This window comes from Pholcus phalangioides, unplaced genomic scaffold, assembly GCF_987345545.1.
Source record: "Pholcus phalangioides strain wild (caught in Gottingen) unplaced genomic scaffold, Ppha-v1.0 ptg000015l_1, whole genome shotgun sequence".
Taxonomy (NCBI): Eukaryota; Metazoa; Arthropoda; class Arachnida; order Araneae; family Pholcidae; genus Pholcus; species Pholcus phalangioides.
In genome coordinates, this window is record NW_028301608.1 from 28,985,155 (window position 1) to 29,012,443 (window position 27,289).

The window sequence follows — 27,289 nt, forward strand, 5'->3', positions numbered from 1 at the left end:
AACCACTCATAACTGAAGAAAATATTTAACACTAAAGAGAAGGCATAAATTCCAAGATAAATCGCTGAGACAAAAAAAGGGGGCCAAGTGGTACGATTATAGCAGAAGAGTGCCTGGATATGTTTAGCGGGCCACATAAGTGAAGTGTAACTGCACTGCGGGTCACTTAAATGATCTGTCAATGTCCCACGGGTCACGTAAGTGATATGTAAATTTCTCACGGGTCACACTTTCTTACACCGGCAAATTCGAAACATCTCTGGTTTTTAAAACGTTCTCATCTCGGCATTGACGAGCCCAGATACGATTTCAAGTTTTCTCCTCTCCTGATAGCATAATTTTCTCCCGCTCCCTTCCTCTTATTCAACTGCCAGTGGGCGGAGTCAGCTTTTATTCAAAGTCTGATAACAGGAAAACCGAAAGGGCGCTAGACGGTGTTTTTCTTTCTCCTTCGATATAGTACATTATTATTGTTTACAGCATATAAATAACAGAAAAAAAAGGCTATCAGAAAAAAAAAAATTCTTGAAAATTGTAGGAAATTTCTAGAAGGTTTAGGGATTTCCAATGTAAGGAGTTATAATACGGATCAGGAGAGTTTTAAAAGCCGCTTAAATGGTTAAGTGATCTGTAAAAATGTGCCGCTTAGTTCATTTTTGTAAAATTAGATTTAAGTTCACGAGCCTCATCTGATGACTCCGTGGGCCACATTTGGCCACGCCTCATAGGTTGAGCATGTATACTGTACGCAATTCAATATTCTGCGAGGTTTATTTCAAAAAGAAAAACAAACCGCAGCACCGATTCGGATTAAATAATGCAATCTCAGTGAATGCGTGTTCAATTTTCATTGGGAGACTTGAGAAAGCTCAACGAATGACGTTACTTTTCTAGTGACCGCCATGTTTAATTGAGCAGTGTTAGAATAATGTATACACACTGTGACGTTGTGAGAATCGACGATTACCTCCGCATTATTGTTAGAATTCACCGAAAGAAATACATATCTGATGCCGTTGAAGATCAAACATTCTTTTCTGAATTTTTTTTGCTATCGAGGAATTGTGGGTACGAGAAATCGCAGTCGTACCAGAGGAAAGCCCCACTAACATGAAGAATTAAAAAAGCCTGTATTTCACCGTCAATAAGGAAAGAGTACAGTTTCTATTGTCAAGCAGGTACAATATAAAATTAGGAAGGAAAAAAATTCGCTTTTTTACCAGAAACCTTGCCCGTGTAAACAAGCTAAAATGTCGATAATATTTACGCCACACTCTCCCAAACTCCAATCACGGACGAATAGTCATCCAAGAAATTGTTCAACTATTCTGACCTTCGTCTAGAATTTTTGTCGGTAAACTTATGGCGAAGAATTTTTGTCGGTAAATTGATGGCGAGGAATGGTGAATAATTGTCATTGGTGAATTGATGGGGAAGACTTTTGGTCGGTAAATTGATGGCAAAGAATTTTTGTCGGTAAATTGATGGTGAATAATTGTCATTGGTGAATTGATGGGGAAGACTTTTTGTCTGTAAATTGATGGCAAAGAATTTTTGTCGGTAAATTGATGGCAAAGAACTTTTGTCGGTAAATTGATAGCAAAGAATTTTTGTCGGTAAACTGATAGTGAAGAATTTTTGTCGGTAAATTGATGGTGAAGAATGGTGAATAATTGTCATTGGTGAATTGATGGGGAAGACTTTTTGTCGGTAAATTGATGGTGAAGAATGGTGAATAATTGTCATTGGTGAATTGATGGGAAAGACTTTTTGTCGGTAAATTGATGGCAAAGACTTTTTGTCGGTAAATTGATGGTGAAGAATGGTGAATAATTGTCATTGGTGAATTGATGGGGAAGACTTTTTGTCGGTAAATTGATGGTGAAGAATGGTGAATAATTGTCATTGGTGAATTGATGGGAAAGACTTTTTGTCGGTAAATTGATGGCAAAGACTTTTTGTCGGTAAATTGATGGTGAAGAATGGTGAATAATTGTCATTGGTGAACTGATGGTGAAGAATGGCGAATAATTGTCATTGGTGAACTGATGGCGAAGAATTGTCTTCAGTGAATTTTCCGAACACGCTTTGCACTAGCAAGAGATCATTTCGCTATTGCGCAAAACAAAGACATCAAATCTTCAACAGCCGTTCTCAGAATAAGAAATTCCTTCTTCTTGTGTATTCATATTCAGAGCATATTCTCCAGTCAAAAATAAATCGATCGTTTCCATCGTATTCACAGCCAAAGATCAATGCTCAAAACTATAGTCAGAATTTTTACTCCCACGCTAAGAACGTCTGATTCCGTTCGATTATTCAACCAGCAGAATGGAGAATCACACAAAGCGACCTTCTTCAAGGACAGACAGACAGTCTTTAGTTATAGATTTTTTTACTTGATTATTCGCTAGAATTCTTTGGCAAAAGCGGGAGAGAGTCTTATAATCTCTACACACATCCGTAAAAATATCGCAGCTCCGACTTTACGAATACGAAGTCTATTCTGAAATCTATTTCGAGATGAGAAGGTAATAGAAACACAAGTCGCTAGAATATGAAGAAAAAAAAAACATTGAAAGCTTTTCGTGCCTCTCTTTGTTTGCGAAACTTTTCATCGAAAATTGGATTCTTTTATGTTGAGAAGAAAGAATGATGAGAAAGCATGAAATATATAAAAGATATAGGGGTCCTTTCTGTTTTTTCTCCTCTGAATCTTTCTGATAGGTAACCATTGGAACGAAAATGATTCAACATCGGGCTCAGGTACGAAACAATAGTGCTTTTGTTTATAGCAATCTCATATTTCATTCGATAACTTCGCTTTGGTTTTTCATTTTCTTATTTAATTTTTCTTAAGGGAAAAACGTTTCAATTTACGAGAACAAAATCGGTATGCATTTGTATATTCTAAAACAATTGATTTAGAATATACAGTAAGACTCAGTTATAACGGGATCGAAGGTTCCACGAAATTTTGCCGTTACAACCGAGGCTGAGATTTTCTCGATGAATCTTCCTGTCGGTAAAATGCGATGGTGAAGAACTGTTGTCGGTGAATTGATGTCGGAGTTTTATCATCAGTGAATTCTTGGGAGGTGTTATCGACAGTGAAGTGATGGTGAAAGCATGTCATCAGAATTGATGTTGAAGAATAGTTATCGGTGATTATCTGGTGAAGAGTTGTTGTCGGTGAATAGATGAATGATGACAAAAAATTGGTTAAGGGAGTGGATGCCGATGAATTATCGACAGTGGATCGATTGCGGACAATTGCTAATGATTTGCAGCATGTATAAAAATAATGAATTTAGAATATACAATTAATTTCGCTTATAACAACATCGAAGATTGTGCGAAATTTTGTCGTTGCAACGGGGACAGAGGTATTCAAGCCCTTTTTTTGATGAAAAATTTAGTCAGATTTTCAGATACAAGCAAACACTGTGCATGAAGTTGGTATTTCGTAATGATTATAATGACAACATTTGATCAGAAATAATACCGGAGATCAAGTCCCCGAATACGGATAATCGCCAATTCTAATTAACACATTACACATTACAAAATTAAAAAATATATATAACGGTGAAGCCAACATTACGGGAAAATATACGGAAATGCTCCATATATTGGTAATGTTGATGAGAAAGTCGGAGCCTCAAACTCGTATTATTAACACGCTTTCATATTTTCACGGTTATATTTAAATTATCGAGTAGAAATTCGACCATTGATGTTCTGATCCCTTATATAATTACAATTAGAAAATTGAGGAAAAACTGAAAAAGTGGGCGTGTGTGATAACGTGTGAATTCAATTTTCCAATATGCATAATAAATGCATTTCTCGCACACTATCAAGCTCAAAATAAAAATTCCATCTGAAAATACAATAATACAATGCATTTTCCCTCGAACATATACAAAAGTCTTAGTGTAAGTATTTTACAACCCCAGTCGTCTTTAATATGTATGCAGTGGATCCCGCTCATAACGTTTTTCAAAAAAAAACCTTCATGAAAAACGCTGTAAGCGGGAACACGCTGGAAACGGATAATCTCGATGAGTGTTAGTAAAAGTTGTGATCACGAAAATAAGTCGCACTAAGTGGGAAAACGTTCTAACTACTACTTCAACTCACACGAACTTCGGTCGTATCGCCATACAGCAACTTATTACCGATCGAGTTAGTTCGGGAATGAAAGTGCCATCTATCGGTGGTCAAAAAAGTGTCTATAGGAAAGAACTTATCTACGGCGGTCTTTCAAATATATGACCAGAGTTTGTGAACAGTAAAGTATCCTTTTGCAAAACGTTCTGACTGGGATCGTTATAAGCGGGATTCACTGAATTTTGTTTGATTTTTCTCCGGGAACTAACTCACCATTCATGACACCTTCTTTACTCCATTGCATAGATCCGGCTTTGTTGGCGACGTGGCACTGGAATTCGACGTTCTGGCTTTCAGACAAGTCAGTTGTATCATTGGGACGAACACGAAAGTACTGGAATTGGCAGTGAACACCTGTAATGCGAAAAAACAAATGAGAAACGTAATGAAATAAATAGAAAGACAACAAAATGATAAAATGAATACATCGTGATACATTAGATATTGATATGCGTAGCAGGATGCGTGAATCGTGAGTTTTGTTAAAAATGTACAGACAGGATTCATGAGCAAAAGTAAGACTCCGATTATATTCAAACTAATATGGAACTCAATCACCTCGCATAAGACAGATTTTGAAAAGCATTGACGTTAAATAAAATAAATAAGACCATAAAGGTGGAAATTACGTACTTCCACTTCTCTTATTGCAATAAAAAAGATCAAATGGATATAATATAAAGTTCCACGAAATATTGTAAATGAAGGCTACACGTGCTGCGGTATGCCTGGTAGGGAAGCTAGTATGGATATACCGGGTATATCGTAACGAGTGTAGAGACCTTAATTTGTTTACACAGTTTACAATAAAAAATTGGCCCGTCTGCGGAAGGCAATAGTGGTGCGTGGTGCATGGAGTGAATGGCCGCCGAATAGAGGTTGTCTGACAGGAAAAATAAACATTTCTCTCTCAGGAAGGAGTGTGCAAACAACCGTTTTCAACGTTACAAAAAGGAGCTTATGCTCAATTGTTTTTACAATGCTCAAAAAAACACATACATCTTCAGTGGAATCTCGCTACAACGATACTCGATATAACGATACGTTTCTCAACAACGATATTTATTTTCAGAATCTTGTTTGGAATCACCTAATGTCTAATGTTAAACTCCTCCCTATTCACAACGATATAGTTTACTACGAGAAATCCCTTTATAACGATATTTTTTTAAAGATTTTGAAACCGCTATAACGATATTATTTTTATATTTCGCTAGAAATATATTTTAATAATATATTTTTTAATTAGTCATATATTTATTTAGAGGACGTCTGTTAATATCGGTGTCTGGCAAGACTTGATCATCGAAATCGTTTGGTATCGCCCCATTTTTGTGTGATACACCAAAGTGATAACTTTTCAGTGTGTTTTTATATTTTACCTAATTATACATTTCATACATTATCACCGTGATACACTTTGGTTGAAATATTTCGGGGTGAATAAATGCTCAAAAGCGCATTTCCTTGGCGGTACTAACAACGCCGATTTATAAAAGATGCCAACAAAACCATAAATTCGACGGTACATGATTATAATGCTGCCTCTCCATATAACGCGATAATTCCTCTACAACGATGTCTTTTCTTGGTCTGGAATCATTATGATTATCGGGGTTTCACTGTATTTTATGCAGAGCTTGAAGAATACCACATCACACGATCAATTCCATAATCTGTATCAAAACCCTTTCAGCGATTTTTAACATTTTCCTGACCCGCATTATAACTGCCACATTTGAAATAGCGAAACCTTCGTATTTCTTCGTATTCTTTCAAATTACCACTTATTTTCAAGAATTTTTTTTCCAATTTCGAGCTCATAACTGCTTCTTCCTTCCCCCCCCCCCCAACCAACAAAAAAGTTTGCACCGCCCATGGCTTTTATTTCCCTTACTATGATGCCATGACGTGTGGGGCTTTCTAGGAAGGAAAATTTTTTTTGTTCGGGAAAAAAGTCATTTTGTATTATTTATACTCAGCTTACATTTATTTACAGTACTGAAAGAAAAGGGGGGGGGGACACACTCAGACTCTTTTTTTCGCTCCTTTTATCTAACCTTGAACAAGAGCTGACTTCGCGCATTGGCAGTTGATTTATTTTGACGAAGGAAGAAGTAGAAAACAGGTTTACTGTAAAAAGAACTTCAAAACGTTTTTAGAAGCCGAGATATGTCGGGGTGGCTGAGAGAAAGCAAATCAAAATAACTGTGTTCGGTGTTCCCGCCTCAAACTGTCGACCGTTAATTTTTTCATAGATCATGATTTATCATAATTATTCCGTTGATTGATACTCCTATAATTAGGCTTGTTATTCTGAAATTTCTATACATATTTAACAAAATTCCGGATGCTTCCATCTTTCGGGAACGCTTCGATATCTCCTTGAGATGGGAAGCGAGATGTGTCCGGTCCTTCAATATTCAATGCCCCTCTCCAATTTATGGCCCTGACAACCGTATAAGTGGTCACCTGTTCACTCAATCGCTCATTTGCTCACCTGCTCACTCATTCATTTGCTCATTTGCTCACCTGCTCACTCATTCATTTGCTCACCTGCTCACTCATTCATTTGCTCACCTGCTCACTCATTCATTTGCTCATTTGCTCACCTGCTCACCCATTCATTTTCTCATTTGCTCACCTGCTCACTCATTCATTTGCTCATCTGTGTGTGCTCACTCATTTACTTATTCACCCACTTTCTTCCTCATTCCCCGATGGTATTGAGGTCAATCAATATCTTCCTCAATATCTCGGGATTGCCACTGAAAAGGTTAACAGAGATCTGTTCTTCCTTTATAGCAAGTACTGTACATGTTCTTTCCTAGTATTTCTTTTACTCCCTCACTGCTGTTCTATTGGATTTCTGGGCGCTAAGAAAGTGAAGAAAGTTTCCACAAAGCCAGAGAACACGACTCCACACCCTTCACCCTATTCAGTAAACATCATAGATTATTTGTCTTGTTTATTCTCTCATCCCGGGAGAGAATTTGTAAACTATCTTATCAGCTATTATAAACTTTATAGCATTAACTTTTGGTTATGTCATAAAATTCGCAAAAGTCTCTGACCTGATAGTGTCACACATGAACAGAAAATCCGATTGATCCGAAAAGGTATTTATGCTGTCGGTTCCAGAAAAAACTGGCCGCGGAATAGAGAAGGCCGCCTACGAAAATTCCACGGTATTTTGGAGATTTGTTTACATACATTTCTGAGAAAAACAGCCTCCTAATGCCTTCATTCCACGATGCCTAAAGGCTAAAATGCTTCAGGGAGCATCATGGTTGTTTGTGACGGATTATAGCTTCAGCCTTCTCTATGGTACACCTCCATAAAAATGTATTGAAAAAAAAAATTTTATTCACAAAATTGATTAAAATTAGCACTTTTTCAATTAAGACACTACATCAACAGCACCATTAATTCAGCGTACTAATTCAGTATTTAATTGATTAGAGAAGGTTTGATTAGTATTATGTACTATCATCTATAATAAGATTGTTTAGCAAAGTTGAATAGTTATTTTCTTAAATTGTATTTCCAATTCCCTCAATCTGGTGCTTTCAAAAAATGACACTGACAAGGAATCAACACTCTCTAGATTAAAAAAAAAGTTTTGTGCTTAAATAGCCATGTTTTGTACTGAAATGACGCCAAAAGTAAATAACAAAAAATATGTAAAAAAGAAGTTGGTATGATCATCTAATTTATATTGACCCACTGGAAGGACTTGTAATCCCTTGAGGTCACAGAGTGTCTGTGTCATCTTTTATTTTTCAGTTGTTTTGATTGTATGTTTTCTGTGTAGTGTTCAGTCCAATAAAGAAAAAACATGGGTATGATGGGTTTTTCCACTATATATGTACAGGGTGATCAGCGAATAAGACCTTATTTCAAAATTAAATATCTCTACAACAAAGATCAATAGAATTATGCGGTAAACGGTACGTTTATTAGCAAAACTGTAAGAATGTTGTACAGAAATTTCGAAAGTTTTTTTTTTTTTTAATTTTTAAAAATTAAAAAAAAAAAAACTGGAGATTTTGGGGTTCGGAAAATCCTCATTTGTGTGAAGAGAAACCACTGCATTCGCCTAAAGTTACTGCATGGGCTGCGGTATGCGCCAGAGGCATTATCGGCCCCTTCTTCGTGCGAGAAACGATTACTACTGAACGTTACGTTACAATTTCGGAACTATTTGTCAGCACACATGGCGCATACCGCATCCCATGCAGTAACTTTAGGCGAATGCAGTGGTTTCTCTTCACACAAATGAGGATTTTCGGAACCCCAAAATCTCCAGTTTTTTTTTTTTAATATTTAAAAATTAAAAAAAACTAAACTTTCGAAATTTCTGTACAACATACTTACAGTTTTGCTAATAAACGTACCGTTTACCGCATAATTCTATTGATCTTTGTTGTAGAGATATTTAATTTTGAAATAAGGTCTTATTCGCTGATCACCTTGTATTTACCATGTATGTACAAGATATATTCAACTATACAGAGTTATTACTTAATCACCCCCCCCCCCCCGTGCCGCATTTTGCTGACGTCGATCCAAGAGGCATATGTCCAAATAGAAAAAGTATGAAAATAACGTGGAAAATTCAGGTGCGTCATTCATGTTGTAAGGGGTGGTGTGGTTGTTAAAATGAAATAAAAAATATTTTTATACGTACCCCTTGTGTTCAAAAACGCAGTTACAAAGTTGTTGCCTTGACTTTCTTGAGTCCAACAGAAAAAAAAATTCACGCTTCCAAGTGAAATATTTCGCAGAAATATTTTAATTCAAAAATCACTGAAAATGAAGGAAATAGCAGCATAAACTAACAGACAAGCTCAGACTACGTTTTATATGCAGTTCTTTCCCTCATTTTCAGTGATTTCAAATTCAAAAATATCTCAGCGAATATTACACTTAAAAACAGAATTTTTTTTGGATCGGGAGAAACAGAGTAATTTTGTATTTAGGTTTTTGAGGACAGGGTGTCCTAATGAAAAGTTGTTTATTTTTATTTTATTTCAATAACTGCACAACCCCTTGCAATATGAATGAAGCATCAGAATTATACACATTACTTTATCTAATTGGGAATATGTCTCTAGGAACAACGTTTCTCCGGTAAAATACGGTGAGTGGAATTAAGTAATCACCCTGGTTGTGTACTGGACCAGAGACGGTTTAGAGAACTTTGTGTGATACAAAATCCTCCGAACTTTGATCTCATTTTCCTTATATATATATGGACCACTCTTACTATAAAAAATAAATTGCTACCCACCACCCCTTATCCCATCTACCCATAAGATCCCATGTTGTATCTGAAGCTTCTTACGCCCTCTCTCTTGGTCTTTTCTACCACCCATTTCGGAAAATACTAGTCTGAATCTTCATTTACAAACCGTAAAGTTCTCATTACAATCTGCTGCATTCTATGAAATAGTATGTCCTGAAGAAGCATTTTTACAATTTTTAAAATACATGCATAAATCCTGTCCCGCCCCTGGTGGCATACGGAAAAATCTGATGATCAACATTAACGATAGCGATTTTTCCCAAGGTGCTAAGTTTGGCATCACCAAGAATCAGAGATGAAGGTATATATTGTATAATTTATATATATATATACAATAAATTGTGCTATAAAACCATTACTAATAAATATAAATATTCATCTTGCTATAATTATTTGCCCCTGTGATCACTAGATGCTAGAAAACAGTCGTTGTCAAGAACTGCTGGAAGTCTCAAACTGAAAGCTAGCAAAAGTATTCTCTCTCTCTCAGCCAGAGGCACATTTATGGTTTCGGAGTCTATTGGCTACAAGAATTTTGCCGCCCCTCTCTCATTCTAATCTAATTTTCCTGACAACTTTTACCTCGAATTATCCACCCTTTGGTGTAACCCGCTTGCCTTTCCCCCACTGCTGCAAGTACACCTGTGACTGTTTGGTCACTCTCATGCTTACACACTGTTCTGGCTACTCCCCTGCCCACACACACACTCGCGTCTGTAGGCCTTTCTTTTGGGCGTTATTGCGCTCGCCGACCTGTCCGCTCACTATGTAGGTCACTCATCACTCACATACTTGTTCAGGCTATAAAGGCTACCGCACATTACTCTGACACGATGTGGTCCAGCATCACGATTTCGGTCATTCACTGACTTTGTCCCTTGCTGTCTGGGGACGGGGGGATTTATCGAGGGTTTTACAAATTTCGTCACCCTTCTCCCAGTATGACCATTTTTTTGGCCACTCATTCCCAAAATTTTACGCACCTATGAACTTGTACTCTAGGCTATAGCCCGTTGTAAACCTCTCTTTTAAATACGTCGCTGTATTTACCAATGCAACTTGGACACTTGATGACAACACACTGATAGCGGAACCACTAGTGATTGAAATGTTGAGAAGAAAATAAGCTCGACTGTCTTTTGCCTCAAAAAACTCTCTTTGAATCCATTGGAAACCACCAAAAGTAGAATCAATTGCAAGCTCAGTTTCAATGTGTTGCAATTAGTGTTCACTTGTAGTTTTAATAAATACAGGGTGCTTATAAGTAAACTGGCACTCTACAGACGTATGTAGCTCCCATTATGATGGAGGTACGTTGATGAAAATGGTATAATGAAGTAAAAATTGCTACCGCCGGGAGTTCCCCATCGAGGGGTTAGCGCACCAACGTCTCGTTGAGTATAAAAAACAAGCCTGCCGTTCGGAACCGGCAATAAATTGTAGGTCTGGGTCTAATTAGCCCTCGTGTGCAGAAAAATGACCGTGGGTACGACAAAAATCAATGAAAGCTGATATGTAGAATATATGGTCCTTGGGGAGAAAGAATGATGGATAAAAAAATTTAGTTCGATTTTTGACAACTAGATGAAGAAGTGGCAATTTTAGAGCAGTTTTCTTTTTATTATAGTCCAAATAACGTATATACTAAGTTTCAATGAAACACATCCACCACAATGGGCGCCACATAGGTCGGATTATTGTCAGTATAATTAAGGTGAGTGTGTGTAGTGTCACTTTAATTATACTTACACTACTCCGACCTATATAGTGCTAGCGCTCGTTGTAATAGGCGTTTTTCATTAATACTTGGTATATGCATTATTTGGACCTTGGGGGGGGGGGAAAGATAACTGTGGTACAAAAGCGGCACTTATTTTACCTGGTGGCCAAAATTTTCACTATTTTTCTATTGAATCTTTGATTTTCGCATTGTCCATGAATCCTCTGTACGTACCAAGTTTCATCAAAATACCTCCATCAGAAGTGGCGCTACATACGTCTGTGAGAGTAGTGTTAGTTTATTTATTACCACCCTGTAGGTGATTTTACGGCAAAGCCATTTCGAATTATTGTAGTGCGATCACAGATAAAAAAGTAGCTCTACAATTGCAAGTATTTCTCACTTGATCTTGATGCAGGCATTCAACAAACATGACGTGAATGTGGAACTGACATCCTAACTAGAACTGAATCGTATTCAAATTTCGCTTCGTGAATTTTCTAAAAGGAAATTTCAATTTATTCAGAGCTTAAGCTGCCGTTTACACAATATAAGAACGTTCAAACTGAAATTTTGTTCAAACTCAAAATCTGCCGTCTGTATTCAGTAGATGCAGTCGATGCAATTGATTTCTACAGCGACACAAACAGCTTGGAGCACGATCGAAACGAATTTTTTTTGTAGAACAAAGGTTATTTAGATAGCATTAGTGAATAAAATGGGAAAAAAAGATATCATTAGATGATGAATGTATTGTGGAAGCTATCTTTTCTTCGCAACCCGAATGAATAGTTTACTGAAATGGACCTGGATGTCGAACTAGAAGTACAAACCAGGTTTTTCGGTAAATCAACAACGATCCTTTATCGAAGAGGATTTACGGAAAATTCACCGACGGAAAAAATAACATTGGGAAAACTCAACGACACACAACAGTTCATCATCAGTGGGTGAGTGATCGAGTGAGTGACCGAATGAGCTGATGAATGAGATAACGAATAAGCGAGTGAGCGACTGAATGAGTTTGTGAATGAGCTAGCGAATGAGCGAGTGAGCGAGTAACCGGATGAGTGACTCGCTCTCTCTCTCTTTCTCCACCTGCACACTCACACTCTCATTTGCCCACCTGCTCACTAACTCATTCAATTGCTCACTCACTCATTCCTCGTCTGTTCAATCACTCACTCATTTCTCATCTGTTCAATCACTCACTCATTTTTCATCTGCTCGCTCTTTTGCTTGTTCATCCGCTCATTTCACAGTCACCAACTCCCTCATTCACCCACACATTAATGTAAAAATCATTATGGAATTATTGAAAGAAATAATTCTAGAATCAATGAAAGAAATTATTCCGGAAGATATTAATGAAAGCTCAGAAACAATGAAAGGTACATAGTAATTCCATAACAAAAATTGGTGAAAATTTAGAATTAATAAAATAAATAGTTCCGGCATTGATGAAATTTTTCAGAACTGAAATTTTCAGAAATGAAAAAAGAGACTTTGCATAATTATTGAAAGAAATGTTTTCAAGAGAGAAATATGGAAAGGGAAAACACAATTTCTCGGAATCACCGACATAAATAATTATAGAGTCACATTAAAAGTGATTTCAGATTAAAATTAATCTAAGAGTTAATTAATCAGTAATTAATCAAAAACAGTTTTAGAATTACTGAGAAAAAAATATTCGAGAACGAAACAAATTTCATAATTGATGAGAGGATAATTAACAGGAATTAATTTCGGAATAAATTAGTTTTCAATTATTTTTGTTCCTGTTTAACGCGGGACACCATTGGCCTCCTTCTATTAAAATGTTACTAAATTACATGAGTCTTGGCCCTGTGGACTCCGTGGGAAGTTTCGATTCGGCTCACCGTGTCTGAAAGGTTCAGTGTTTCTCAATCTTTCTGAAAACAAGGACCAGTAAAATGTTTGAAACAATTTGGCGGACCAATTGTGTCCCGTATTACGGGACATACCCGTAATTTTCGTTGTTTCCCGTTTTCTCAACGATAGCCTACTTATTCGAATTCGCAATATTTACTAAAGTCGTGTCAATACACACACAAACGCAGCGTTATCATAATATAAATTATATTACGATAATTGTGCATAAGTTATGAATATTCATCTGAAATATTAGTCAGATTTACGATTTGTCCCTAATTTTTTTTTTTTTTTTTTTTTTTGGGAATTGATTGGTGATTGCGCCTACCTTGATGATAATATTGCGATAACCCGTATTTTAAAGCATATTATTTAAGATCCCAGTTTACCGCATATTTTTCAATGAAATATGGTCATCAGATCAGTTGAATAATTTTTTCGTGAAATACATTTTTATTTACTGCGATTTGTAGAAGCCGTTATTGCCACACCTTTCACAAATTTTCGCAATAATTAGTAAATTTCATTTACAATATTGGCTTTCGATATTTGGCCAAATTCATTTATATTCCGTATTTAGGACCACAATTTTCTGCATTATTCTCGATGATGCAGAATAGATCGGAAGCTATGATTTTATGCAAACCCATACGGATATCTATTAAATGGGTAAGTAATTTTATCGAAACTACCTGCACACCACAGGTTCAGAAACGTTGATATATACAGGATGTAAATAATTCAAGTTTATGTGTTCAGAGTTGTCCGCAGTCTTAACTACCCATGAAAAAATTCTAAAAACTTTGAAAAAAGGCCTAATAAAATAATAGGGGAATTTTTTAAAGTATCTTTGAGGACCGAAAATCTCTGCGTGAATTTCGATGCGGATTCACCGTGTTCGTAAAAGAGTTTCACTACCAAAACACCACGTTTTTATGTACTCAACCTCACACCAGAGGCGTACGAAGGGAGCAGAGGTGGCATGGGGGGATCATCCACCCCCCCCCCCTTCAAGTCGACCAAAAATTACAAAAAAGTCATATTTCTGTGAAAAATTAAAATATCAAAAGAAAATATCTTTTATGTTGTATTTAAACCAATTTAGTTACTTTAAAGGCTCTTTTAATGAATAGTAACTTCTAATTGCTTGCGAAGAAAATATTTGTGTCCACTTTCAAAGGTCGAACCGGCGTGGGTTCCCCGCCTCACACTCTTTAGTGGAAAAGTAGAATAGTTATGCTGATACCTTCCCATGATATCTTGAGCAGTTTTGGTCAAGTTTGAAAAAAAAAGTAATTATTAATTTAGTAGTTTTAATTTAATTTAATTAATTAGCTTTTCCATCCCCTATTTTAGGCTTTTTCGAAATTCCATACTTTTCTGATGAATATTTATGGCAATCGACAGCTCTCTGAACAGATGAACGCTAATTATGTACACCCAATACTATGTTAGTTGCGTTACTATGCAAGCATGAAAATGTACTATGTAAGCACGACGATATACCATGCAAGTTTCATGATATTCTAACAGCAATTGGAGACTGGCCGGTCGTCCACTGGAAGCGACTTGAAGCGATAAACATGTCACGCGCAGTTGTCTGTTTTCGCAAGACTGATCTCTTTGTACAGAAAAGAAGAGATTGTTATCCATTAAAAACGATTTTTTCCGATGACAGCAGCAGACGACCCACCAAATCCGAATGGAATGGAGTCATACGCGTCTTGTCTTATATGCGCAGGCGTTGTAAGGTTTGCTTTTTCTCGTGTTACTTAATCTGTTGTTTTCTTTTCTCGTATGGTCAGTTTCTCTCGCTCTCTCTCTCTCTCTCCTTTCCCGTGTGGACATGCTGCAAATTTGATAATTGCTGTTCACGTGTTGTGAAGGGAAATAGTAATCGATTGTAAATAATATTATTTATTTATTCGCAACATGAACGCCTTCTCCGTGTCAGAATGAAGATCTTGTGGATCCCTTTCTTAAAAATTAGTTTTTTTTAATATTTCCTTAAAATTATTAACGAACACATTCGTCTGCACGGAGTGCAGTCGTGAATTCAGTAGCGTATAAAGTTCACATTCACTGGAAGACTCCAGACGTCTCTAGTCGTCTGACTTAATGTCGGCTGTTGTCGCTCACACTGCTGGTCGCGTGTTGTCACTTCCGGTATACGAGCGTGTTTAACGCGGTAAACGTGTTAAGTTCTAAAACCGAAAAAGTCTGGAAATCACAAAAAAAAACAGTCTCTGAAGCCCGTAAGGACGTTCACACTAACGTAGTTTTACACGATCTTCTGCACTACTGACGGGGCATTTTGAACTTTTCTCGTTTCCTACACAAAAAACATCATTGCTCATTTGACACTTTAACGTTAAAAATGGTGGTTTTTTTATGGGGTTTTTTGCACAAATTTATCACTTTCAGTCTTCAGTTATTGGAATAAATTATTTAGCCTGCCTGGTTTCAAAATGGGTAAATGAAATCAGTCATTAATTTCATTAAAATGAACGAAAGAAAGTTTGGTCATGGCTAACAAGGAAAGAGTCCCGTGGTGTCGTCCTCAAACCATTATCAAAAAATTTAAGTACATTAATCTCACCCAGAAACACATAAAAACAAAAATATTTAGCGGCGGACTGCAATTATTAAAGCCTCAAAAATTATTAAAAATGATAAAAAAATTGGCTACTTATCGCCTCTTGTGCTTCTTGGCGATATCTATAAAAAGTAATCTTTTGAATTTCTTTTTCTTTCTCTTTGTTGGTAGAAACTATTTATTTCTCTTTGTTTTTCTCTTTCTTTGTCTGTGCTGTACTTGATCATGTGTTGTTTGAATGACGTTACTCTAACGCTAGGGTTGTTGGACTTTTAAATTCATTGGTCTGTATTGGCGTTCGAAACAGTATTTACTTTTTAGTCTGAGTGCCCAATAATATGTCCGCATTGTTTTTTATATTTTTGTACGTATTTAACCTTTTTAAACCGACCCTTTCCTTGTAAGTTTCGAGAACTAGGAAATATCGTGATGTAAATGAAGACAACGATAAACATACACACAACACACATACGTACTCAGACTGATAGGTGCACGCACTTTGTTCCAAAATCTTTTACGTAACTATGCTGAAAGAGATCTCGACAAATTCTATTGGCAGAGTCCTGACGTTCATTCATTCAATATAAAAATTAATTCCATTTTTTAAACTATGTATAAAAATTGAATAAAGCAGTAAATATCTTCTTTCCAACAGAGTTAATCCGATCACGAGCATGTTGAACTTTCCAGCAGATTTCTCGATTCAAATCTATTCCGTTGGTGTCTTTGGAAAGCAAACAACGGCGAACACAAATCCCATTTTATAGTTACACAGTTGGCCTTTCCATTAACCTGAATCAAATTTAAGTTTCTAGAAGAGAAATAACAAAACAGAAAAAAACGATAGAAAGGACATTCGGTGCCGCCGATGGTCTTGTAATGTTTACAGATCACGTAACTGGTTCCTAGATAAATAGGATGTGATCGAAAACTCATCAGTCACTAATTCAAACAGAGAACCTCTTATCTCTTTTTATTCTCTCTCCTTTTTAACGATTCTTTCAACGAATGGTTTTTCGTAACAAATTTTCCCCCGATAACGTAGATAATGCTTCACACTTTAACAAACTGTGATGGAGCAGTTGGAGCGAATATACGAAGTTCAGGTGAAAAAAAAGAACTCTTTCGTTACAAGAATCTTTGGACAAAAAATAAAGGTTTTGAGATTACAGTAATACCCCGACTTACGCTACCGCGAGTTAAGCAATTCTCTGTGAAAAATTCACATTTCTCAAATTCAAGCATATTATCACAAGATACTTTCTGTTAAATTATTGTGTTATAATCAAGTAAGAATCGCTTGGTCGATCGGATTGAACTGATTTTCGAGAGTCTGAGGTAAGAGTTGTTAGAAAGGCTGGAGAAGTTGTTAAAAACTCTGTCGTGATTTTAGAAATGTTTTTCCCACAAGGCTCGGTGTGGCATTTGTTATTTTTGCAGCCTGGTCACGATTTCACACTCAAAGTCCAACGTTATTGCCAACTTCAAAGATTCGTTTAATGCGATGCTCAGCTATAGTAATAATATTCCACCAGGTCTGTCAATCTTAACCCCTTTAAAACGATGGACGAATGAATGAATGAAATACGATCACGGACGAAATATTTCGTTCAAACGTCAGAGGAAAAAATTCAATCCACTTCTGTTTTCTTTCCTCTCTTCTTATCATCGAAAAGTTTTGTTGTTACCCTATGAACCGATGTTGTTTTTTCCCACTGTTGTTTCTATACTCTTGTGGAAGATTGTTACCCACATACAATGTATCTTTCTACTATAAGTATGTAAAGAGCAAAAGAGAACACACGTAGGGTGAGCGTGAGACAGAAACAGAAATCTACAGCATATATATTATCTCTCTCTCTCTCTCTCTCTCTCTCTCCTCCCCCTTTTTTTTATTTTTGCCCCTTCTTCCTTTTTCTAAAACTTTCGAACAAGGTTACCAATTTTATCGCCGATACACCAAATAGAGAGCATCCAAATTTGTTGCCAAAAGCTTGTACGTGAAAGGGTAAAATTAATTTCGTCCGTGAATTAAATTTGTTTTCTTTTCAATAAAACAAAGATTTTGTAAAAAGATTTTAAGCCTACACATGGCTTTATCGTCTGCACAGATTTCGGGAAATATGCAGTTTTTTAAAATCCTGATTTACACCATGAATCAACTTAGGTTTTATGAAGTCATCATTATTAAAAGAACGTTTTAATTTTCATTTCGTACGTTATACAGAATAAATGAATTTTTTATAGTAAATTTTGTCAAAAGGTAAGTGATTTTCTTATATTTTGATCTGAATTAACGGTATTTATGTCTTTATGTGCAAAATTGTACCCCGACTTACGCGGTTATCGTCGATTCCACCTATCGCGTAACCCCGGGGTATTACTGTACTAATGATCATTATTTATTAAAATAAAATTAATTCATTCTGTAATTAGTCAATGACAAAAAAAATTCCTAAAAGACATTTAAATTGATGACCCATTTTAATTACGTTAGTTTTATTTATTTTTCGTCCAAAGCTCGAGGGTAGAAGCTTACGATGGAATGATAAATGGGATGAAATTTCTCGAATTTTTTAATTTAATCTATTAATCAACGTTTGTTCAACTTATCTTATTAAACACGGTTATATGAAAATATCAGAAAATTAAACAATAATAAAACTAACAATTTTTTTAAAACTTCGATATGAATATAATATATCTTCTGGCATTCTAACTCATTAAAATATTTCTAATAATTATCTAATATTAATATTTTTTCGCACGAAATGAGGTGAAAGTTAATGTCCATTGTCCCAAAGAATTATTTTCCCATTCTTTCCAGTTCACGTAACAGAAAAATAGTAATAATCAGAGAAAAAATGCATGAGTTGTTTTATATATACACTATATAGCCATAGGTCATACGGCACTTTGAAGATAAGATACTTTTTTTCGAATTTCTGGACAAATACTCGATGAATTGTTCTAAACTTTTGGTCATGTACAGTCTAAGCTTATACTCACAATATTCAGGGAAAGTTCTCTCACCAGTACATTTAGGGGACCTACAAGAAATAAAATAATAAAACGAATATTTTTGGTCCACCTTGTGACAGAAAAATCTGCGAATAATGTAATTTTCATAAATTATTTTAACTGCTATGTTCGGCTATGTCCGTACGTATTTAGGTAAGAACTAAACGCATTTTCACGTGGAGATATGAATATTTCTTCTAAAAAATTTTCATTTCCATTGCACGCTTTTTGCTTATAACATGGAAAATTTTCAACTATATTTTACAAAACTTACAGAAAATTTTACGACATAAAAATTATACATTATATTGAAACTGAAAATAGAACTAAAGTATTTTTGATATTTCTGGAGATATGAGTATTTAAAAGGTTTTATGTTTTTAATTCTACATGCGTGACGGATATAGATTTTATATTTCATCTTGTCTTTTAACAATGGTTGTATTTGGGTTCCCTATATAGGGTAAGCAAATACAGGGTTCTATACATGGGGCAACTTTTGTGAAAATTACAGTTTAATATCATGCGGAAATAAAGATGTGTGCAATATAGTTAGCTGTAATTTAAGTTACTGACTGAGAGTACCTGAATGATAAGTAATTTTGCGCAAATTGATATTTCGATTATTTCCTGCCATTTCTTTCATATTCTTTATTTTGACATCATAAGTCTGTGTTATGCCCAAGCATTTCTCTTATATAGCTTGAGACACGTCTTCAGTCACACATTCACAGAATACTGTGAGCTTATCATTGAAATTATCAAATGACAGAAAATAATCGAACAATATAAATTTGCGGAAAACCCCTTATCATTCAGGTGCTCTCAGCCAGTAACTTAAATTAAAGCTCGCGATATCGCGTATATATATCATTGTTTTTTTCATGATATCCAACTGTAATTTTCACTTTTCTTTTTCACTTGTAAATTTCACTTGTAAAGTTTCCCTTTATAGTTAACCAAATCATGAAAAACAAAATACACATCTGTCGCGCACGTCTTTTTTTCCTTTAAATACTTATACCTTACGAAACATCAAATAGTTACATTTTAAATTTTAGTATAATATTTAATATTTGTGTTGTAAAATTTTGTTGAAACTTGGCTTGTTATAAGCAAAAAATGTTTGACGAAAATAAGAATTTTCAGAAGAAACATTTAGATTGTTTTTTTATGAAAATACGTTCAATTTTCACGAAAATTTTCACAAACATTGAACGTGGCATTTAAAATAATTCGTCGAAATTAGTTTATTTTTGCAGCTTTTTCTGTGTCACAGACTTGATCAAAAACTTTATTTTTCTTTTTTGTTGGTCCCCCAAGTACACTGATGAGCATATTTTCAATTGAAATTTTGAGTACAAGCGTAGGTTTAGATGACCAAAATTTCAGAACAATTCATCAATTTGTTTTGAGAAATTCGAAAAATTCTATGAGTGTCAAAACTCCAGTGTCCCATGACTTATGGCCATATAGTGTATACAGAACCATGATATTCTTTTTTACAATTTCACGGAAAAAATTTGTGTGCTTTAAATAATTTATGATGATAAATATGTCTACGGAGAAACAAATGAAGTTGTAAAGAGAAGGTTTAAGAAGAAATCGTAAGCTGACTCCACCCACTGGAAGTTGATCTGACAGATCTCAACAAGTCGGTTGATATTTATTTCATCACGACAGAAGTGATTACACTGGTAAACAAGGTTTTTGTTTCTTGGACGCTGAGTACTGTTTCGCACGTATTTTTCGATGCTGATTCTGAATCTGTCGTCAGAAATCGTCCATCAGGCACCAGTTTTCCGCAATTGCTTTTCCATTGTTGCGTGTTAGCCTAAACATCCTTAATACTCTATACTTAGAAGATCAACATTTTTAGCCTAATAATGGGTATTATGAATATTAAAACTTGCCTCATCTGACTAAATATTATAGAATAGTACATCAAGATTCTTTTGAGATACCTCTGATCATGTGCTAGCCATGGGGATAAGGGAATTACGAGCCCTTTTCACCCTTTCTAGGGAATTCCTGACCAAACTGTCCAAGCTTTGCTCCTCGACCAAAGCAATTTGAGCACCTTTTTTTGAAGGAAGACGACTCAGTCTGTTGCAATAATGTCGATGCTCTGTACGTTGCATTGGGTCAAGAGTGGAGGTTATTCATATATTCCTCTAAAACCAGCTTGAAAGCAGTACTTTTGCACAATAGTAACGAAAACCCATCCATTCGCATCGCTTACGGGGCCCACATGAAGGAGACATATGAACACATTATTACGGATGGTTCAGTATGAAAGACATGTCTGGCACTTTTGCGGAGATTTGAAAGTCATTGTCCTTGTACTCGGTCTTCAACTAAGATATACCAAATTTTTTGCTGTTTCTTGTGCTTGTGGGACAGCAGAGATAGACAAAACTATTATGTAAAAAAAACTATGGACACCAAGAAGACAGCTCGTTCCGGGATCCAAAAATTTCATCAGTCAGCCCCTGGTGGATCCTCAGAAAAAGTCTACCTGCCACCTCTACACGTTAAACTGGGGTTGATGAGAAATTTTGTAAAAGGAATGAACTGAAACGGCGACGGTTTTAGCTTTCTACAAAAAAAAATTCCACGTGTCAGTGACGCTCAAATCAAGGAAGGCATATTCGTTGGCCTTCAAATTCGAGAATTAATGAACGATGCTGAGTTTGATGCCACCCTAAATGAGCAAGAAACACGAGCATGGGAGTCATTCAAGTAAGTAGTCCAGAACTTTCTTGGAAATAACAAGACAGACAAATATAAGGACCTTGCGGAGGAATTACTTCAGAACTATAAAGCTCTTGGTTGCAATATGTGGCTGAAGATATATTTTCTTCATTCACATTTGGATTTTTTCCCAGAAAACCTAGGTGATGTCATCGACGAGCACGGTAAGCGATTCCACCAGAGCATATCCATCATGTAATCGCATTATCAAGGCAAGTGGAGCCCAAAAATGCTGGCCTATTACTCTGTTGGACATTAAAAAGAAATATTCCTGCTGCAAAATACAGAAGAAAATCTAAAATTACCTTTTGAAATTACATTAATATTAGAATTTAAGCTATTTTAAGTTGTAAGCAAATTCGAAAAATATACGTTTCTCAAAATTTCCAATGAGTGTTACTCAAAAACTATGCCTGACATACAAATTCTGAAAGCAGATTCAGAATCAGTGGGAAAAATACTATAAGAATGGCTCTATTTGATCAAAGAAACACGAAAAAAGTGAAATTTTGTTTACCAGTGTTATGTAAGGTCTGCTTGTAATATGGCCAATTTTCTGTATTTCTTGTTGTTTCGAACGGAATTCGAAATTTGATATTCCTATGCCGTGTAGCTTTTTATTTGAATACATGACATTTTCTGTTTGTGAAGCCTAGTTTTGCACCAGTTTGACATATTGCGTGGAAGTGTTATTCAGGAAATGAGGTTATTATTTCCTTATGATACATTTGTACTTCTTCTCTTATTCCAATATCTCGAAACTTTAGTTTGTTAACCATGACAAGTGTAGTTTTTCATGTGTTTTCCAACTACGTTCATTGTCTTTTCAATCTGCATAAAATTCTATGTCATGTAGGCTTGTTTTGAATATTTGACGTGTTGGTTTCATGGCAGGGCATGCTATATTCACTGCATATGCTCGAATATCAATTTTTTTTGTCATAAATTCATTTGGCCAAGTCTCTAGAGGCCTCTCCTCCCCATTGCTATCTACTAAGAAGGAAGAAAATGATTTTTATTCATCTGTCCGGAACATGCCTCTTAATTCCCTTTAATAAAAATTCAAAAATTGAGATTTTGATTCATTATTTTATATAATTTAGTTAACCTTTTAACTACCAATTTTCCCGATTGGGAACATCGGTTTTATTAATTAGAGTAAATATTTATCTTTCATGAAAGCATTTGATTTTTTTCCCCTGAATGTGTGAGAGATTCCAAACTTAATTTACAAAACAGAAATTTCATTCATTTCAGCACTTATGTCTTAAATTTAAATTGTTTAAATTATTTATTTTTGAAAGAAAATATTGTTTAATTTTCTTCTTTTTTTATAATTTTAAATGTTGTTGGAAATGAGCAAGTCCTGACGGAAAACATCTAGGTTTTTTTCCATGAAATTATTGTTGATATCCCTAAACCGAATGATCAGAAAGAGAAAAAAAAATGAAGAAAAAAAATCACTTCAAATTTCAATTTGGCTTAAAAAATTAAAACTTACAAAATTTATTTTTTGAACGAAGTAATATTACTTTTCTCTTGCATTCAATTTTCAATTAAAAGTTTGATTAGTTGAATAAATATTTTAATAAATATGTTCTCGTGAAAGTGCCTGTCAGTTTGCTGAGATGTGTACGTTTAGGAATTCATTGGCCATATGAGCTTCACCTGTTAGGTATATGGACAATTGGCAGATTCTTCGGAAAAATTTTTTTTTTTTTTAATACAGTATATTCCGTCGAGATATACTGTGAGGATCAATATTTTTTTCTTTTAACGATGTTTCAAAATATTTTTCAACACTATTATCGGTTTTTCAGAGTTTATCACTTACCTTACCATAACTTAAATTCGTTTTTAATATCTGAATTTCCCAGTGCAGATTATATGCTACTGTCTTCAGTTATTTTATCTCAGAGGTTTGAATAGAAACAAATATTTTCAAAAAAATTACCTGAAAAAGTAAGATTTATATATGATCTAAATAGATAAGTAAGGTATAGGTGTAAGTAAATAGACATTTTGCGACTAAAATGTTTTTCCGCGATCCCTTAATATATTTCATTAGGCACAACTGCAGGTTCAAGGATGTAATTATTTCCTCCAGTACCAAAATTGGCATCTGTGAAATGAACACCGTCCCATATATTAAAATATACCACCGTAGGAAATTACTGAAATTGCATTATAATCTGCACTAGGCAATGAAAATTTTATATATATATATATATATATATATATATGTGTGCAGGAAATTACTGAAATTGCATTATATTCTGCACTAGGCAATGAAAATGTTTCTTAAGGCGCTTGGGTATCCCGTATTCATAATTATATACAGTATCTCACATTCATAACGACGGGCTGATTCAAGACGGCAACGGCTCAAAATTCCGTTTTGAGATACAAAAAGTATTATATGTTGTAGATACAAAAAGAGTATTACAAAAAATCTTCTGAAAAATACAAAGCGTTTTAAAAAGTCACGCATAACTCAAAAATGCAATTTTTGGATCGTTGCCGTCTTGAACCAGTCCGTCGATATGAATACTGTAGAAATTTAGCGTTTCGTGACTCATGGCAATAAATAACGAAGTGGTACCATTGGCGGAGTCCAAAACGAATGCATGTTTTTTTTTGGTTTTTTTACTGTTATACTTTTCATTTGTTCATGTGGTTGCTGTTGCTGGCTATTTTTGCAATTTAAAAATCTTACATTAAAATTCACCGTGCACGTGTTATATTTTATTAATTCAAAAAAAAAAAGAACTTTTTTCAGTATCTAATACATTTTCTACGAATATATCTCGCCAATATTTGTGACTAAATAAATTTTTGGAGGAAAAACGAATTAATAAAAATAAATCTTTTTTACTATATATATATATAGTATACCTGTATATTTCTATCTCGAAGCTTTTAACATCATACTGTTTATAATAATTCGGCCTTTCTTCTTCGACGTTGCCAATAATTTCGTATTGCTACCTTCGTTATTCGTTACTATCAATCACGTGATGCTAAATTTCCCTCTTGAAGTGAAATTTGTTAAAATGATATAAAAACACATACACTCACACACCATATGCATACGTAAGTACACTCGAACTAGATCCCGTCACTTTGTCCATTTTAAGCCAGTGAATAGAAGACACAATAATAAACATTTTAATTCAAAAAAGTTATTTAAAGCCCGACTAAAATGATTTGAAATTCATTTTATCAACACTATATCGATCAATTGTATGGGTGTGTCTATACTCATGCCCACACACTGTTGGAAACTACTGGTGTATGTACTAAATAGTAGTATCAAAAATTCACTTTCACAATTCATGTTTTACAAACGAAATTTACTCATTTATATTGTAGAAAAGAATTTGTCCTTGTCACCCCAAATTAAATGATCAAATGATCCTCTCAGTTGAGTATCTGATAAAAATCTTGAAACTTGGAATTTAATTAAATAGCAATGTGTATAGAGGAGTTTAAAAATGGTAATATTAGCCGAGACTTCAAAATTTCGTATTCATCCAATTACATGCAGCGAGTATAATTGCATATTAATGATGATTTTTTTTATGCTGCAAATTTTTTTTGGAATTCAAATACATAGTAGGCCTATAGCCTTTTTTAGATCTCGAACACAACGGGGGGAGGGAAGAAACATTATATAGCATAAGTTCAGATATAAACCTACATTGCTATATACACACAAGTGACACAGATATTCAACTCATTTAGTAAGAGAAACAAAAGTAGTGCAGAAAAAAGCTGAAGTGCTGTCATTATATGAAAACATTAAAAAAAATATGAACAAAACTACAACTCACCTTGCACGAGTACCAGCGGCTTATCGAAATTCCTGTCAGACTTTTCCATCTCAATTTTTTATAGCATTTTTACACAAAATTTTCAATTTTCTTTCTTGAAATTTTAGTGTCGATATTCCCGAAATTATATTAGATTTCCCTGTTTTTATTTGCCTGTTCCTTCTTTATTTACGGGGAACAAAAGATTTACAATAAAACACACACATAGCACGATAACATCACTAAAATATACAAGAACTATCTGGGCAAAATGCACTTCTACTCAACAAAATTACAAAGAAAAAGTGAATGCAGCACACACACACACTTCTAAATATTTTATTCTCTCTTTTTTTTTTACTCATTTTTTACAACACCAAGAATATGAAATGCAACAAGGAGAAAAACAAAACAGGCATACACAGTATGGTCTAAAGATAATTGCACAGGCAATGACAGGAATCACAGGCAGTAGAGCAAACAAAAGAGCATAATTAATTGCAATGAGGAGGAGAGTAAGAGGCATTGCATACAATCCAGGGAAGAGATTTTCAAATATTTCAAGCACTTGCAGGTTCTTTTTAGCAAAGGGTAAGAGGATATAGAGAGTTTTATATAAAGAGATAGAGAAAAGAAAGCGAAAGGCAAGCAGCAAGACAGACAGATGCAGAGCTGTCATATTTTTAACACGCCATCTCGTGTAATTATAAGAGCCATCCATTTCTGTCGAGTAGATTGCTAGCAATGTGTTCATATAGCCGCTAGATTTTTTTAAAATTAAATTGATCAATTTAAGAAAATAAATTATGCGAAATTCTAGTTTCTTGACATGGTCAAAAAGCCTTAGAAACAATGTTTTAGTAGAAATATCATTAAAATTATAATTTAACTATTTAATTCAAAGTTTTCACACATATCTTCGATTTTATGTGTTATTCTATGGCAGTGCAATGTTTTATACATATCGAACAGTTACTTTTTTTATTTTGAAAATTAATAAAAAATTCATTATTAACACCTTGCACAAATGATAAATTAGCGTGACGTCAATGTAATTGAATTTGAAATATATTCAAAATTTAATTCAAAGTATACAAAATTGTGCAGTTCATAAAATGGAGTAGAAGATTAAGATTTCACATTGACTCTATATTATTCACAATTAAATACTTTTTGTTCAAATTTGAAAAAAGAAATAATTTTTTAATAAATCAAGTATTTATATATGAATGGATTCAAACTGTTTTGCTTCATTTCCATGAACTGAACAGTTTCCTTTATTTTCTATGAAATTGTATTCAAATACATTTGTGCCACTGTTTCATCAAGAGTGCAAGGTGTTAATAATTCGTTTCTTTCTGAATTTTTGAAAAATTGCAAAAAATTACTATTTTTGCATCACCATAGCATGTAAAATTGAAAATATGTATAAAGTTTGGACTAAATAACTTGTCAAATTATACTTTTAATGGTATTTCTGATAAAGCATAGTTTTTGAGGCTCCGGGACCATGATAAATAGTATGAGACCTATTATTTCTGTAGAGCTGAGATGTGTCGTACACTATGGTACGTATAATGAAATATGATTCAAAACTTTAACTGTTTCAATTTCTTCGAATTGATTATTTATTTAGCATTTTAGACTATTCAATTTCTATAAGAGCATTATTGGTTCATAAAATGCAGAATGGCTCATATAATTGCTCTACATGAACATGTCAAACGACACAAGGTAAGTCTTTTTTACCATGCTGGCAAACATGCGTCATTCAGATATCTCACAATTGCAATACACACAAACTTCATAACAAAAATATATTTTATTGTCCATTAGTACACATAAAATAAAACACATTATCAAATCAATAAGGGAATCAGTAACACAAAATGTTTCATGCAATTTTCTAACATGTCCTCCGATATATTTGTTTCATTTTTTTCACACGTTTTTTTTAAGGAATTTCCCAATTATTTTCATTATAATTATGTTCAAACATTTGTTAAATT

At 34.5% G+C, this 27,289-nt stretch overlaps 1 protein-coding gene across 2 annotated transcripts in view; it reads right to left on the reverse strand.

Moving 5' to 3' along the window:
- The window catches only part of LOC149075772 (nephrin-like), a 182,660-nt gene that overhangs the window by 127,698 nt on the left and 27,673 nt on the right, over positions 1-27,289 (reverse strand). For both annotated transcript variants that reach the window (XM_089243282.1, XM_089243283.1), the window contains exon 2: positions 4,387-4,527. In XM_089243282.1, the coding sequence (XP_089099408.1) occupies positions 4,387-4,527 (141 nt within the window). The remainder of the gene's footprint in view (positions 1-4,386; positions 4,528-27,289) is intronic.